Source organism: Ambystoma mexicanum, chromosome 3q, assembly GCF_040938575.1.
Source record: "Ambystoma mexicanum isolate Mex_15411 chromosome 3q, UKY_AmexF1_1, whole genome shotgun sequence".
Classification (NCBI taxonomy): Eukaryota; Metazoa; Chordata; class Amphibia; order Caudata; family Ambystomatidae; genus Ambystoma; species Ambystoma mexicanum.
In genome coordinates, this window is record NC_090926.1 from 207,055,109 (window position 1) to 207,068,868 (window position 13,760).

At 43.7% G+C, this 13,760-nt stretch overlaps 1 protein-coding gene across 2 annotated transcripts in view; it reads left to right on the forward strand.

The window, feature by feature from the left end:
• LRP1 (LDL receptor related protein 1) overlaps positions 1-13,760 on the forward strand; it is a 1,300,039-nt gene that overhangs the window by 1,009,395 nt on the left and 276,884 nt on the right. For both annotated transcript variants that reach the window (XM_069653565.1, XM_069653566.1), the window contains exon 63: positions 12,335-12,428. In XM_069653565.1, the coding sequence (XP_069509666.1) occupies positions 12,335-12,428 (94 nt within the window). The remainder of the gene's footprint in view (positions 1-12,334; positions 12,429-13,760) is intronic.

Genomic DNA, 13,760 nt, shown 5'->3' on the forward strand with positions numbered 1-13,760 from the left:
GAGGTGTCCGTGGGGTTGCTTAATCCAGACGTTGAGTCTGCAGAATCTCTCCCTGGTCACAAGGCTAATTCCTTAATCCAGCCACCCACTTTTAGTGCCCCTAAACTGTGTAGCCTCAGCGAATCATCTACAGAAATGGGGGGTATTGAGGATGAAGACGCACCCAGTATTGCAGGGAATGCTTGGCAGTCTCTGGCGCCCTCTGATACACAGGACCGTTGTCCTCTCGAGGTCAGAGTGGAAATCGGAACCCGTACATCTTCTGAGAAAGTATTGGAGCCAGTAGAAGCAGCATACCCCCAGGCGGTCCAGAGTCCAATGGCTTCCAACAAACAGGTTGACGGCTGAGATCTTTAACAAATTCCGGCCGGACCTGTGCCGGCTGCATCAGTCCAAAACCCATGCTCTATTTTCAAGTTTGGACCCAGTGGTAAAGGTTCTGAGAAGCAAAGATCTGGACACCCCCTAAAAAAGACTGCATGGCAACCTACTTACCAGGAACCCCTTACTGTTAAAACAGCGCTTCTTCCATAGGAGATCAAATTTAAGCCCGAAATCTAACCCAGCACGATCAGTTTCATCTCGTGCTGGGCCGTCAAGTAACACACACTCGCTCCAACAGTTAACACAGAGGAAGTGGCTCACATTGAGGACGCTTCACTTGATGATGGAACCGTAAACAGAAATGCAGGTGGAATCAGCGATTTTCATAAAGAAGGAAACACTCTTTCACATGGATGACTAATGGAGCACAGAGAAACCAGAGCGCCTTCTAAAAGAGGCATCTCTCATAATCACTATTCACTAAAACGCACATCGCCAGAACCTAAACGTACTAAACTGGGAGATGGAGTTGGTTCGCAAGGCCTGTGCCAATGCAGCTTGAGACCTAACAACACCGCAAGGTCAGGTGTGGACATAACTCCAACAAAGTCTTTAAGCTCAGCCACATCACAACCCTCGGATGAGGACTTACTGTTGGACATCGCAGCGGCCCATATGGAGGCTCAATTGCCGAACTCCCCATTGTTAGATGCAGGAATGATTGCAGCCTTTGCCATCACAGTGTCACAGTTTATGAAACTATATGAATCAATTAGTGACCAGATAAAAGACAAAACTACAGTTATGGCCATGTTACACAGAAAGGTCATCTTTATGGAGAGGTTTATTACTGCACTCCAAGACAATTTGGACAAAAACACAGCCCAAATTATGGACATCTTGCACAGCATAATCGACCCAATCATCAACCAGAGAAATAAGAGACGTGAACGAGAAAAACTCCAGCCTGACCGGGAACCTGAGAGGTACTCCGAAACAGCAAAAGGTAGTGTGTGCAGTCTGGGAGAGTTGCAACCAAAGTCTGCGGATATCCCAATAACGAGAGGGATTTCAGACGCCTTTAAACAGACTACAACTGAGAGCTTTGCTCAAGAGGCCGAGGTGAACGGACGCCAGTCACCGCCTGCTCTCAAGAGGAGAGGTCAACAAATAAATGCCAACTCTGTGCGAGATGGTATAGTGCTAGAACAAGTGGACTGCCTCCCAACTAAACCCACACAAAAAATAGATGTTTTTGAAATTGATACAAGGGGAAGAGACATCGGTGGCTGCTGAGGGTTCCCGGTAGCGACAAAGAGAGACCCTGAAGTGCAAACTGGCGGAGGCTAAGCGCCAGGAGATCAAACTGTTAATAGCCTCAAAACCAACAACTTCTGGAATTTTAACAGTGAAGAGGCGGGCATCCAGGAGTGGCTTTTTGGTAAAAAAGATTGCCACCCCCAAATCATAAAATCGAAATTGTCGAGGGGGATCGGTCACAATGGACCAATGGCCCTGTGCAGGAGCAGTCCTTAAAGGAATTATGGCTTGATTCAGTGGGCAGTGAGGAAGAGGCAACTGTTGACTGAACCAACTTGTCCACATATTCTGATTAGGAGTGTGAGACTGGTGTGGTTTCATCAGACTTCGACACAGGCTTAAACCCGCCTAGGACAAAGCAGAATGTTGATCCCGAGGAGTCTTACTCGTCCATGAATGAATGAGAACCAGGGGGATGATGAAGGATCACCTAAATCTGGCCTAAGGATCGGCAAAGACCCACTCCTGTCCCGGTTTGTAAGACATTCAGCACCAATGGAAAAGTGGCCGTTCATACCTCTAAAAAGGACAGCTCTTACAAGGTACTTAAAGAAAAACAAAGTCTTGATTGGACAATTCAAGACCCTGGAAGAAACCGGGGAATCATTTGGCTGGAAAACAAGGATCCCTACCAGGAAAACTGGTGTGGACAACTGTCGAACCTAAGGAGGGATCAACAGGAAGATGTGATGGAACACATTCACTTGACCAAGGTAACAAACACATTTCGGCTCCTGTTGGAAAGAATCCTTTATATAGAAGATTATCTTATCCTAAACGGGGCCAATATATTAAGGCTAATCCATTGCTTACCCAACCTGAAGAGAGTTCAGTCGTACAACTTTCTTTTGGTGGAATTCCCCGTGGAGAACACTCAGGACAAAGTTATTGTCTGCCTATCATCTGTGAAGATCTAGAATCACATATTATCCGAGGTGGCTAATTTGCTGCCTATGCCGAGTTTGTGTAGACCAGCAAGAGTGGAGGCCCGACAAAAAAAGAGAAGTACATGCCCTAAATTCAAACTCTAAAACTTTGAAAGGAAATGACAGTCTGCGGATCATGGTTGAAGGGAAATTCCATACCAGAAACGAGAAGGTTAGATTTGAGGAAAAAGAAAGGACCCACCCAGTAGAAAATTGAACCTGGCTGGCAGGTGCTTTGGCAAATAAGAACCCTTGAGCACAATACTCACAGAAAGACCTAGCAGATGTGCCTCTGTGTTCTGTAGTTGGAACAACAGAGGGTTCACACATCTGTTTAGTGGAAGAGAGTTGGATATCAATGCACGTGATGTAATCTGTCTGCATGAAACGTGGCTGCGGGATCCACCGATTTAGGATGGATTTTCAGTCCATTTAAACCCTGCAGAAAAAGGACACAGAGGGCGACCTATGGCAGGCCTTTTAACTGCTATAAAAAAGAACTATGGCCTGGAAGTTCTAGCAGATGAGAACGCGACACTGCTAAACCAGGTCCTAACTTTGAGGAAACTAATGTTTCAGGATCTGACTCCACTTATATGTCTAATGTTTTCTGTATTGGAATACCGATTCCCCAAACTGAAAAGATTTTTTAGAATCTGTCATGTCCATAATTGATGAAGCAGAGGACGAACGACATAATTGGACATTATAATCTCTGGTGACCTGAACATTGACTGCTTTAACGAAGAGGCTACTATAATCACAAATCTCGCATTAAATGTTGAAGCACCAGTCATAAGAGGCTGGTATTGGAGGTCCGAACTTGCCTCACGGAATATTTCAATGGTAAACAGAAACGTCAAGGGAGACACTCCAGCAAAGAATATGTGGAAAAGAGGCCCAGAGGAAAAGATTTTGGACTATTTCTTTATATCGGATTATATGCACCGAAGCCTGCTCCAAATGGAGGTTTTGGTTACTAAAAATAGTGACCACAACATCTTAGTCTTATCAAGTAAGAGGTGGTCAATAGTCCAACGAGAACAGATCAATACTCCGATCAAGATAGCTCCTGGATCCACAAGGCTGAGAATACCTGTTGAAGAAATAGAGGCCTCACACGCTCCCTTTAATTACGGGGTGATTTGGAGGGCAGAGACTCTGCAGTTGATGTATTAGACTACGAAAGAGATTTAGAGCATTCTCTGAAGTAAGAGCTATGGGACCAAAGCTTTCATTCGGTGAACGCCACTGCTTTGATAGGGATCTCTTAAAAAAGGAGTTTAATAGATGCAAGAGACTATGCGCAAAAAGCGGCTCAACCAAGGCAAAGGAGGATTTAAAAAGGCTGAAACAAAAATACAAAAACTGGGTGAAATTCATGCTCCAGAAGGATGCTGAGAGAATGCTCAAAATAATGGCCTCCAAAAATGTGGCAGAGATGTGGCGAATCATCAATGACCTATATGCCCCTCAAGACTCTTTACTATCCAACGCTGTGCCTCCGCAAACATGGGTTGCCCACTTTACATAGTTGTTTGCTTCATCTAATACAGGGACTCCACCAGAGGAGGACTGTAAACCACAGACCGATAAAGAGGACACCCGGAATCTGATTAGAGCTGCAAGTGGATCGAGAGCCGAGGGCCCTGACGGATTATCCAACTATACGCTGAAGCAAAACCCAGAAGCATGGGCAACCCTGATGTGGGAACTGTTTGATCAGATATAGTATGCTTAGAGGGTGCCCCCTCATACGTCGATCATTGTGCCTATCTTTAAAAAGGGGGACAGGACCAATCCTGTAACTTATAGGCCCATATCACTTTTAGACGCAATGGGCACAATCTTTGGTGCTCTGATATTAAAACAACTGATGGCTTGGAGCACTCAATCTAGCCATTTTGATCATTGGCAGTCGGGATTTGTTAAGGGAATAGTATTTTTGGCATCAATCGACCTTGCACAGGCCTTTCATACTGTGGACCGTACAATATTGTTAAGGAACTCAAAAGATTGAAACTTCCCCAGGACATCAGAGGCATTTAAGGCATTATATTCTGGCACAACTGACAGTATGCGTGGACAAATCACGCAATGTTTCGGTCCCCATCAAAACATTCAAAAGTGTTAGGTAAGATATTCATAGCAATGGTAAATCTTCCTGACCTGGGTCAACTCCAGAACCTTTAGCTTTGCTAGTGGGATATTTTTCCTTGATACTTCAGTGAGTGGTAACCGTTTTGCACATCTTTTACTCTTTTTATGGGTGTCATTTTCTTGACTCTCCATAGGGTATTTTCAAAGTTATCCTCTTTAACAACTTATTGGCAATAAGTGCCTGTTGTTGCTTGGTTGCCCTAGGGGCTCCCCTTTTAATTTTCTCTGGCTAACCTTGAGTGGACTACAGTTCGCAAGGGTAGAAAGGATCTTTGGATCCCTTTTACATTTTATTCTGTGAAGCCAGCACCCCCCACCTTATGTGGAGTGCTGGGGAGATGCAATGTATCCCCTTTCACATAAAAATTGTAACAAATCTGTTACAGGGACAAGCTTACCTTCAATGGCTGGTGGCAGTGATACCTTGTATTAATTTAGTGCACCTTTATCACGGGATGTGTGCGCAGCTGCAGTAAAGGCACCGAAGCGTGTCCATTTTACCAAAATGGCTCCGGTCTTCTTTTTTCACCATTTTAGTCTTCCTTCCCCTGACATCCAGGGCAGGAAATTCCTTTGTGTAATTCATATCTTCAGCGGGAGTCCCTTGGACTCACCGCCGAGGCTGTCTGTGAGGGTTCCATGTAATAATGTCGCCACAAAAATCTCGCCATGCAAAAATATCGCCGAAAAATGGCCGTATTTTGAGGTGACATTATTGCTTGGCACATGCGGTGGGACACCCCCGCAAACCCCAAACTTTTTTTTTTCTTTTTTTTCCCTGTCCTCATATATATGGTCACCCATATAATATCGCCACGACCTTTTCCCAGCAATATTATTTACGGCAACCATATATGGGGATAATATTACCTGATACCTCTGTGAGGGCAGGAAAGCGACGGAGGAGTCCAAAACTCCATAGCCCTTTGTCTTCTCTCTTGCCTGAAGGGGGACAAATCCCAGTGGGGGGTCTGGCTGTCCTGATTGGACAACCAGACCGCCCTTCCTTTTAAAATGCGGGGTGAGAATGCAGGGGTTCTGCTGTAGTTCCTGTTAAATAATGCGAACCTGGAAGCTGAAGAGTAGTCGACCACTGGAATGGAAACCGAAGAGGATTATGAAGGAAAAGCAGCAGAGATGATTTCCAGCGACCGGGGAGCCTGCTGTGTAACCGGAGCCTACTGTAGCCCTTCCTTCCAATCGACCTGGGGACTCCGAAAATGACAATCCTGACTGGTGAGACGCACTACACTCAAGAAGACTTGCATTTTGAGCCATCCCACATGTTGCTACAACCTTGCGTTGCTGCAATACCCCAATACCCTGGGACCTCGCACCACTGTGTGGTGCACGGTCTTCCGAATCTCGCTGAAATTTCGTGGGCATCCTGGTGGATCTCCAGAGACACAAATCAAGTCTGAAATGTCCCCTCAACAGAGTGCTGGACCTTTGTAACAACGAGAATTCCACCACGATTTTCTGTCTTCTGATCTCCTTGAAAAGGCACCAAATCTGCAGAACCGCCTTCAGCCACAAAGAAAACTTTGCCTAGAGCCTTCTTCATCGATCCCTGCTGCAAAGTTCCTTCTGAGGTCCTGTTTTCAGTCACCAACGACAAGGAATCCACTGACCGGGTATTTGGCTGCAGACCCTGAAGTCGTCCTGCTGCAAAAGCTTCTTCAATGCTGAGGTACTTTGTTGGCTTTGGTATGTACTTACCTTAGGCTTTTTAGGATTTGTGTGTAGCTGTGGGTGGTTTTCTGTGATGGGGAGACCAGTGCACCCAGTCCCACTGCTTGATTCCTGCTAGGGTGTCTTCTGTGAAGCCCCTGACCCTCTTCTAACTCGGAAATAAAGTACTCACCTGTTTGCCCAGTCTTCCTAAGGAACTCTTACCTTTGCTGCTTAAGAACCTATCCTGACACTGCCTGTTGGTCACTAGATCCTAGTGACCGCCGCTTCTGCCACTGAGAACACTCATGCTCCAATACTAAGGGAAAGACTTCTAAGGCATTGGGCCTTTTGCCTAGAAAATAAAATAAGTGTTTAAAAGTTGCTTACTTGTAAAGAGTTGGTTGGTAACTGTAACTCTGAGTGAACAGTTACAAAAGTTCTTACTTACTTTGGATGTGTGATGCACTATTCTTAAAAGTATGGTTAACATCCTTTCTTTCCTTAGGAACTGTTTTGCCATTCTAATAGAAAGTAGATGTGAAGGTAGATTGCTCACCTGTGATTAGGTGCTGCCTCTTCCCAAAAGTAATGTGTTGGTCTCACCAGATTATTCCTGCAGGGTAATTGTATGAGTGCCCTCAGACAGTTGGTATCACCAGACTAATCCTGTTAGGATAATTGTATGAGTGTGCCCCAGCTGGGTCTTTCTTCCCCTGACTTGCTGCTAGCCTGTCCAGAATAAGTCTGTATTAGGTTGTTGCCTACCTAGAATAACTTTGATTCATTCAGTAAAGTGTAACATTGGGTTAGATAGCACAAGGAAAGTAAACCATAGTCTGTTGTTCTAACTGTCCTTAGAAGTCCTACATCAGTCACTTGTATAGTTGGTAAAGATCTAACCTGGACTCTTTCTGAGATATAAAAAGTATATTGGTTTTACTTGCCTTGAGTTAGCTGGGTGCCATCACAAAAATAAGTTACCAGAGTTACTGCTTATCTCAATCTGTGTTTCACTGATCTCAAAAGCACCTGCAATTGAATATTACATCCTTAGGTTTTACTCGCCTAGTAGAACTGTGTGTTATCACAAAAGTAGTTCTAGGTTTTTACTGTACCTGGAATAAGTGTTCCACTATTCACAAAATGTATATTTTCCAGTTGACTGTTTATTTATTTGTAAAGCGCAGCCAGGCCCAGGGGCAACCGGGTGCATCATCTTACATAAAGGTTACAAGGGTTACGTTACAGTTACATAAAAATGTACAGTGCAAGGAAACCAGTCATCAGGCAAGAGACACCAACTCTTCCTCTTTACAGGGAGATGGTGCACTACAAACAAGTGGTAAAGATAAAGCAAATAAATACATAGAGAATAGTGATAAGCGAAGTGTTCTAAGGAGGTTAGTTTGTCCTAGTGTCCAAGTCCTGATGCCAGTGTTTCGTGTTGCGCTTAAATACATGGAAGGAGGGTTCTGATTTTAGAGAGGCAGGAAGTGTGTTACATAACTTTGAAGCCAGTACGGGGAAGCTAGCGCCTCCTGAATTATGGAGTTTGAATCTAGGTATAGCCATTGTCTGTATTTGAGCTGCTCTCAGTGGTCTTGAGGATGTATGCGAAGTGAGTTGATTAGTTAGGTAGGCTGGAGCAAGGTTGGCTCTGGCTTTGTGTGTTAGAGCAAGAGTTTTAAGCAATATTCTATGCTCTACCTGAAGCCAGCGCAGGTTACTTCTGGTCTCAGAAAAATGCAACTTCTTCGGGATGTTGAGGGCAGCCCTGATGGCATTATTCTGAATTACTTTTAATTTGTTAATATTTTTGTGGCTAGTGCCTAGATATAGGGCATTACAGTAATCGATTTTAGACAGAACTAAAGTTCTGGCAAGTGTGATACAATTAGGTGTGGTGATGAATGGCCTGCAGGCGGTAATTAGTTTACATGTATATGTGGATGAGGCTGCAACCGCGTTAGTTTGTCTAGTGAGGGATAGGGTGGCGTCAAGGTAAATGCCAAGCGTTTTCGTATTGTTGGAGACGGTGATGGTATTGCTATCTATGGTGAAAGATTTGAAGGCAGGATTTAGCTTCTTCAATTTCGGGTGTGTGCCAAGGATTAGTAACTCAGTTTTTTCGTTTAGACAAAGACGGTGTTGCGCCATCCATGCTTGTATCATGGAGTAGATTTCGTTGAGAGTTTTGCTGTCAGTTGCATAATCTCCCGAGATGGGGATGAGTATCTGGGTGTTGTCGGCGTAGTTGGTATACGTGACACCCAGAGTCAAGGATGTCAAACAAAGGCTTAGTAAAGACATTATAAAGCGTAGGGGACGCGCAGGAGCCTTTCGGGGCCCCACAGGGAGGGTTCAGCAGAGTCCGTAGGAGAGAAGACCCTCATAGTTCTGTTAGCTAGGAAGGAACTGATCCAGGAAGTGGCAGAGTCCGAGAAATGGGCTGCAGATTTCAAGTGGTGGCAGAGCGTCTGGTGATTGACCAGATCAAAAGCTGCTGACAGGTCAAGCAATAGGAGTAGTGCTACTTTACTATTGTCTTTAAGTAACTGAATTTGTGTGGTGAGATCTATCAAGGCAGTTTCTGTGCCGTGTCTTGGACGGAAGCCACATTGCCTCAGTCCCAATAGATTGTTGGATTCTAAGTAATCCTGTATTTGCAGGTGAGCAGCTCTATCCAGTATTTTTTATAGAAAGGATACTGTAGTAATAGGCCTGTAGTTGGAAGGGTTGGCAGGGTCAAGAGTCGTTTTTTTAATTAGAGGGATGACCCAAGCATCTTTTAAATTATCAGGCACTACTCCAGTTTTGAAGGAGGCATTGATAAGGTTAGTGATGAACGGCGCAAGGTCATGTGCCGCTGCCTTGACAATTGGGGCAGGGCAGGCATCACCTTGGCAATTGGAAGGTTTGAATTTCCTAATGATGTACTCCACTTCCCAGATAGACAAGGGGGAGAAGCTGAAGGGTTTGCATTTGGGCTCAAAGGTAGGAGTCTTACTAGGATATTGTTTGTAGTCGGGATCAGAAAGTAACATGCCTCTTTTCCCATTGATTTTAGATTGTAGCATGGCTATTTTGTCCAAAAGAGACTTCTGGATGTTAGTGCACCACACTGCATCTGTGATGCATTTATCAACAGGAGCGATTGGCGATTCCAATTCTTTTAGTATCTTAAAAAGTTCTTTTGTGTTTGATTTGGCTTGTAAGATCATATTATTATAGGTGTCTTTTTTAGCAAGTATAATGGCCTTTTAATAGTTAGAAGAAGCTAGTGTCGGCTCATTCATATTAGTTGCGGAAGGGCACTTTTTCCAATGTGCTTCTGCAGTTCTCGTTTAGATTTGCACAATTCCCTTAGGTGCGGCGTGAACCATGAGTTCACGATGGTATCAAGTGCTTTAAGTAATGCATGATTGTAAATATCCACTAGGACTGTGGGGTCCGATGTGGAAATATTGATAAGGAGTGGGAGTATGAGAGGGAGAAGTTTACCTGGCGTGATGTCTTTCTTGTTCCTAGTGTACGTAGGTGGGGCAATGATAGGTGTGGGACAAGATTTGTTGGCTTTGATGGAGAAGGTTATTTTGTGGTGATCGGACCAAATACAAGTTTCATTAGATAATAAATAGTGCAGTTGAGGTTAGTGAGCCAGTCCAATGTTCTTCCTTTAATATGCGTGTGCCCGTGAATTATATGGGTGTGGCCAAGGTCTGATAGGGTGTTGGCTAGGTCAATGGCGTTAGTATTCAGTGGGTCATTAAGTCCAAGGTTGAAATCACCAAGTAGGATGCTTTGAGAATTAGGTTTGGTGTTGGGAGATATAAGGGACACAATTTCCTCAGAGAACGTGGTAGATGAGGTGCACTGTTGCTGTATGGTTAGTTGATAATGGTAGTTTGATGGACAGGGATTCAGCGGAGGGGATTTGTAGATCCTGGATGACTCTAATGTCGATGGTGTTTTTAAAGATGAAGGCAAGTCCGCCTCCCTTCACCTGGTTGGTGTTTCTATCACATCTGATGATAGCATAGTCATTAGGTATGGCTAGTGCCAAGGAGGGGCCTGATGCTGCGTTTAGCCAGGTTTCAGTAACTGCAAGTAAGTCAAGCTTTTCAGAAGTTATAAAATCAGCAATGTCCAAAGCATGGGCAGGGAGGGACCTAGCATTAACTAAGGCAGTGTCTGTTAAAGCAGTTTTCTGCATAAATGGCAGAGTGTTAAGCAGAGCGTTAGGAGCTGAGCTAATATCTGGTTCATTAGTTGACTGGTTGGAGGGAATGGTTTGCTGATGCAGGTGTTTATTACTCTTGTGATTTGTATGGAGGGTCACTGTACAACTGTTAGGGTCTATTGCCCTTGAATTATTGAATGGAATTGTGAAAGTAACCATTGGTTTTTTACTCCCCAAGAATAGGTGTGACCGATACAGAATGCCTATGAAAAGGTTTTGACTTCCCTAGAACTACTGTTAGGTATTTCAAATACGGTTTATACTGGTGTCTGTGTACTTTCAAGTATAGAGTTGTGTTTTTATAATTGTGATTTCATATAATGTATTAGTATTTATTTACCCCTAGATTTATCTGGGCCTACCTTCAAAGTGTTTCTTTGAACCATTTGTATTACAATTTCATTTGTACTGATTCAACAGCCCTCTCTCCCTCCTAAGTAAAGTCTGCCTGCTCCGTCTATGCTACCATATACTCAGGTGGTACAGCCTTATACTAGTAGTGGAGTCTTGTACTGCCTCAGTTGAATGGTTTTGGTGAAGTTGGGTAACACTTAAGAAAAACTGTCCTAACACTGTGCAATCCCAAAATGGTGTAATGCGTTATTGCTTACCTTAATCTTTGTTCCATGGAACTAAAAAGCATCTGTAATAGTTTACTTCAATATTAGGTCTTACCTGGTATAACCGAGGGTCATCCTGAATGTAGTTGTAGGTTCATATTCCATGAATTTGTGTTCCACTATTCAGAAAAGTGTCCTGGTAACAGAGTTGGTTTACTATGCGATTTCTTAACGGAGTGTCTCTGCATAACTGAAAGGGTCTACTGCCATTGACTTACTGTAAGTAATCTAAATGTAACTTGTGATTTTACTCCCCCTGAATAGGTGTGTTCTATTCTAAATGTGTATGATTAGGTCTGACCTGCCTAGAAATACTGTTAGTTATTCTGAACAAGGTCTGTTATGGTCTGTGTACCTTAACCATTGTGTTGGTTTTTAGATTGTGTTTATGACTCAGTTAAAGTACTTACCCACCAAGATTACCTTGACCTATTTGTATTTATAATACACCTTTATTTTGTATAATACTTCTGGGTGTTAGTGTTTATTTTGACCCATGTGTATGCTACAGGTTCCTTGTACCATCCTACTGCCTCCTAAAATAAGCCTGGCTCCTCTGTCTATGTTACCAAATACTCGGGGGGTGGTAAAGCCTTATACGAAGAGTGGAGTTTTGTACTGTCTCCGTCATATGGTTTACTAAGCCCTTAGTTGGACTTAAGAAAAACAGTTCTAACAAGGCCTCCTTAATTTTAATGAGGAGCCATTCTGGGTAAGATGGCAAGTATATCTGGGCACGAATGGCTGACATGTGGTATGTTAAGAAGTTACAGAATATAGTGGGACCTAAAACCTTGGTTTTGGTGTTAAAGGTTCTACTTTGTGTTTAGGTGTTCTATTTATGCACAGACACATTGTGAAATATGTTTGTGGCCCTTTCATTTGCTTTTTACTGGCCACAAGGAGGAATCTTGCTTATTAACCATTTGCATCAATGCTGCTTTTGTTTTTTGCTGCAAGAGCATTGCCTTGTGCTTTAGAAAGATTCATCATTTTTTCCCTCTGGCATGGCCATATCCCTTTCCTGCTCTGCTATTATTGAGTGTTTTCTTTTTTCTTCTTTCTTCCAGTTTGTTTGCAAAAATGACAAGTGCATCCCATTCTGGTGGAAGTGTGATACAGAAGATGACTGTGGGGACCTCTCTGATGAGCCGGAGGACTGTCGTAAGCATATATTTTCCTACATGATGAATAGAAACACACTGTTAGGCGAGATTGTATGCAGTACCCTTTGAGTGCACTACAACAACCCTAGGCTCCTAGCAATAGGGACCCAACCTTTGGTTCAAGTCTGCATTACACAGGTTGGTTATGCGGTGGAGTAGCCAGGCTTATCTCTAGAGGGGTCAATGCGAGCTGTAGGGGAGTTACAAAGAGAATTCACAGTGACAAGTATTCAAATAAACTCTTACACACTAGGTTTCTTGGTTAAACAATTATTAATGTATTTAACGGTCAGAATAAGCCTTCTTCAGAAGGGAGCAATATAAAGCAACATAGAAATACACTTCAAAATACACACTCTTGGTTGTCTAAATCAGCAAATCCCCTTTTGGGATGGCACACACTTCCTATACCCTCAGGTGACTTCAATTGCTAGGGTGCTGTGGACATTAATATATCACTGCTGCATTTAAAACATTACTGAGAAGAGTGTCAAAGTAAAGAGGTTTCAGAATAAGAAAAGTGTTCACACAATTATTCTTAATCAGGTAAGTACTTTCAAAAAATCCCCCCTCCCCCCAATGCAAAGCCAGTTAACCCTTTCCTGGAAGGAAGGCAAAACACATAAGCAGAGGAGAGAAGAGTCATACAGGGAGCTAGGCCAGCCAATGTTAAGTAAGCAAATGTCAAGGTGAACTGAAGCACTTCTTGCAGGTAAGTAAAATTCTTGAACAATGTTTTAGAAATCTTAGTAGAAAAAGTAGAATCAAATGAAGGGCCACAAGATGTTAGGCTTGTGAGTAGTAGAAGATGTAAGCAAGTCTACAAGAGCAACCAAGACAAGTCTCAACTGAGAACAAGCAAGGTGGCTGGCTGTTGAGATGGGCTTTACTTGAGTCTGGGGTCCAGCACTCTGTTCAGGTGGCTCAGGCTCTGTCAATCCTGCTTCCTGGGAGTCTGGAGGATCTTCCTGAAGCTCTTGGCCAGCTTAAAAGCAACATACACGATCTGGTGTTCCTCTCCCTGGCTCTTCGGTTCCAGCAGCAACTGCAGTGAAAATGCAAACAGCTTTGAGAGGCTGTCCAGGTGGCTTACTTTGGAGTGGATTGGTCCCACCAACTCAAGGGGAGAAGTTGTCCTTGCAGGGCTTCTCTAGTCGAGACGAATTCAGAGCTTCAGCACAGCAGCACGGCTTCATCTGGCAAACCAACGGTCCAGGTGTTGCAGCAGGTGTCTCTTCCAAGTTCTTCAGATTCCTTCGTCCAGTGGTCGACTCTGCCTTCCAAGCCAAAAAGCCTTGCCTTTTATGCAGGTTTCTCCCATTCATTCCAG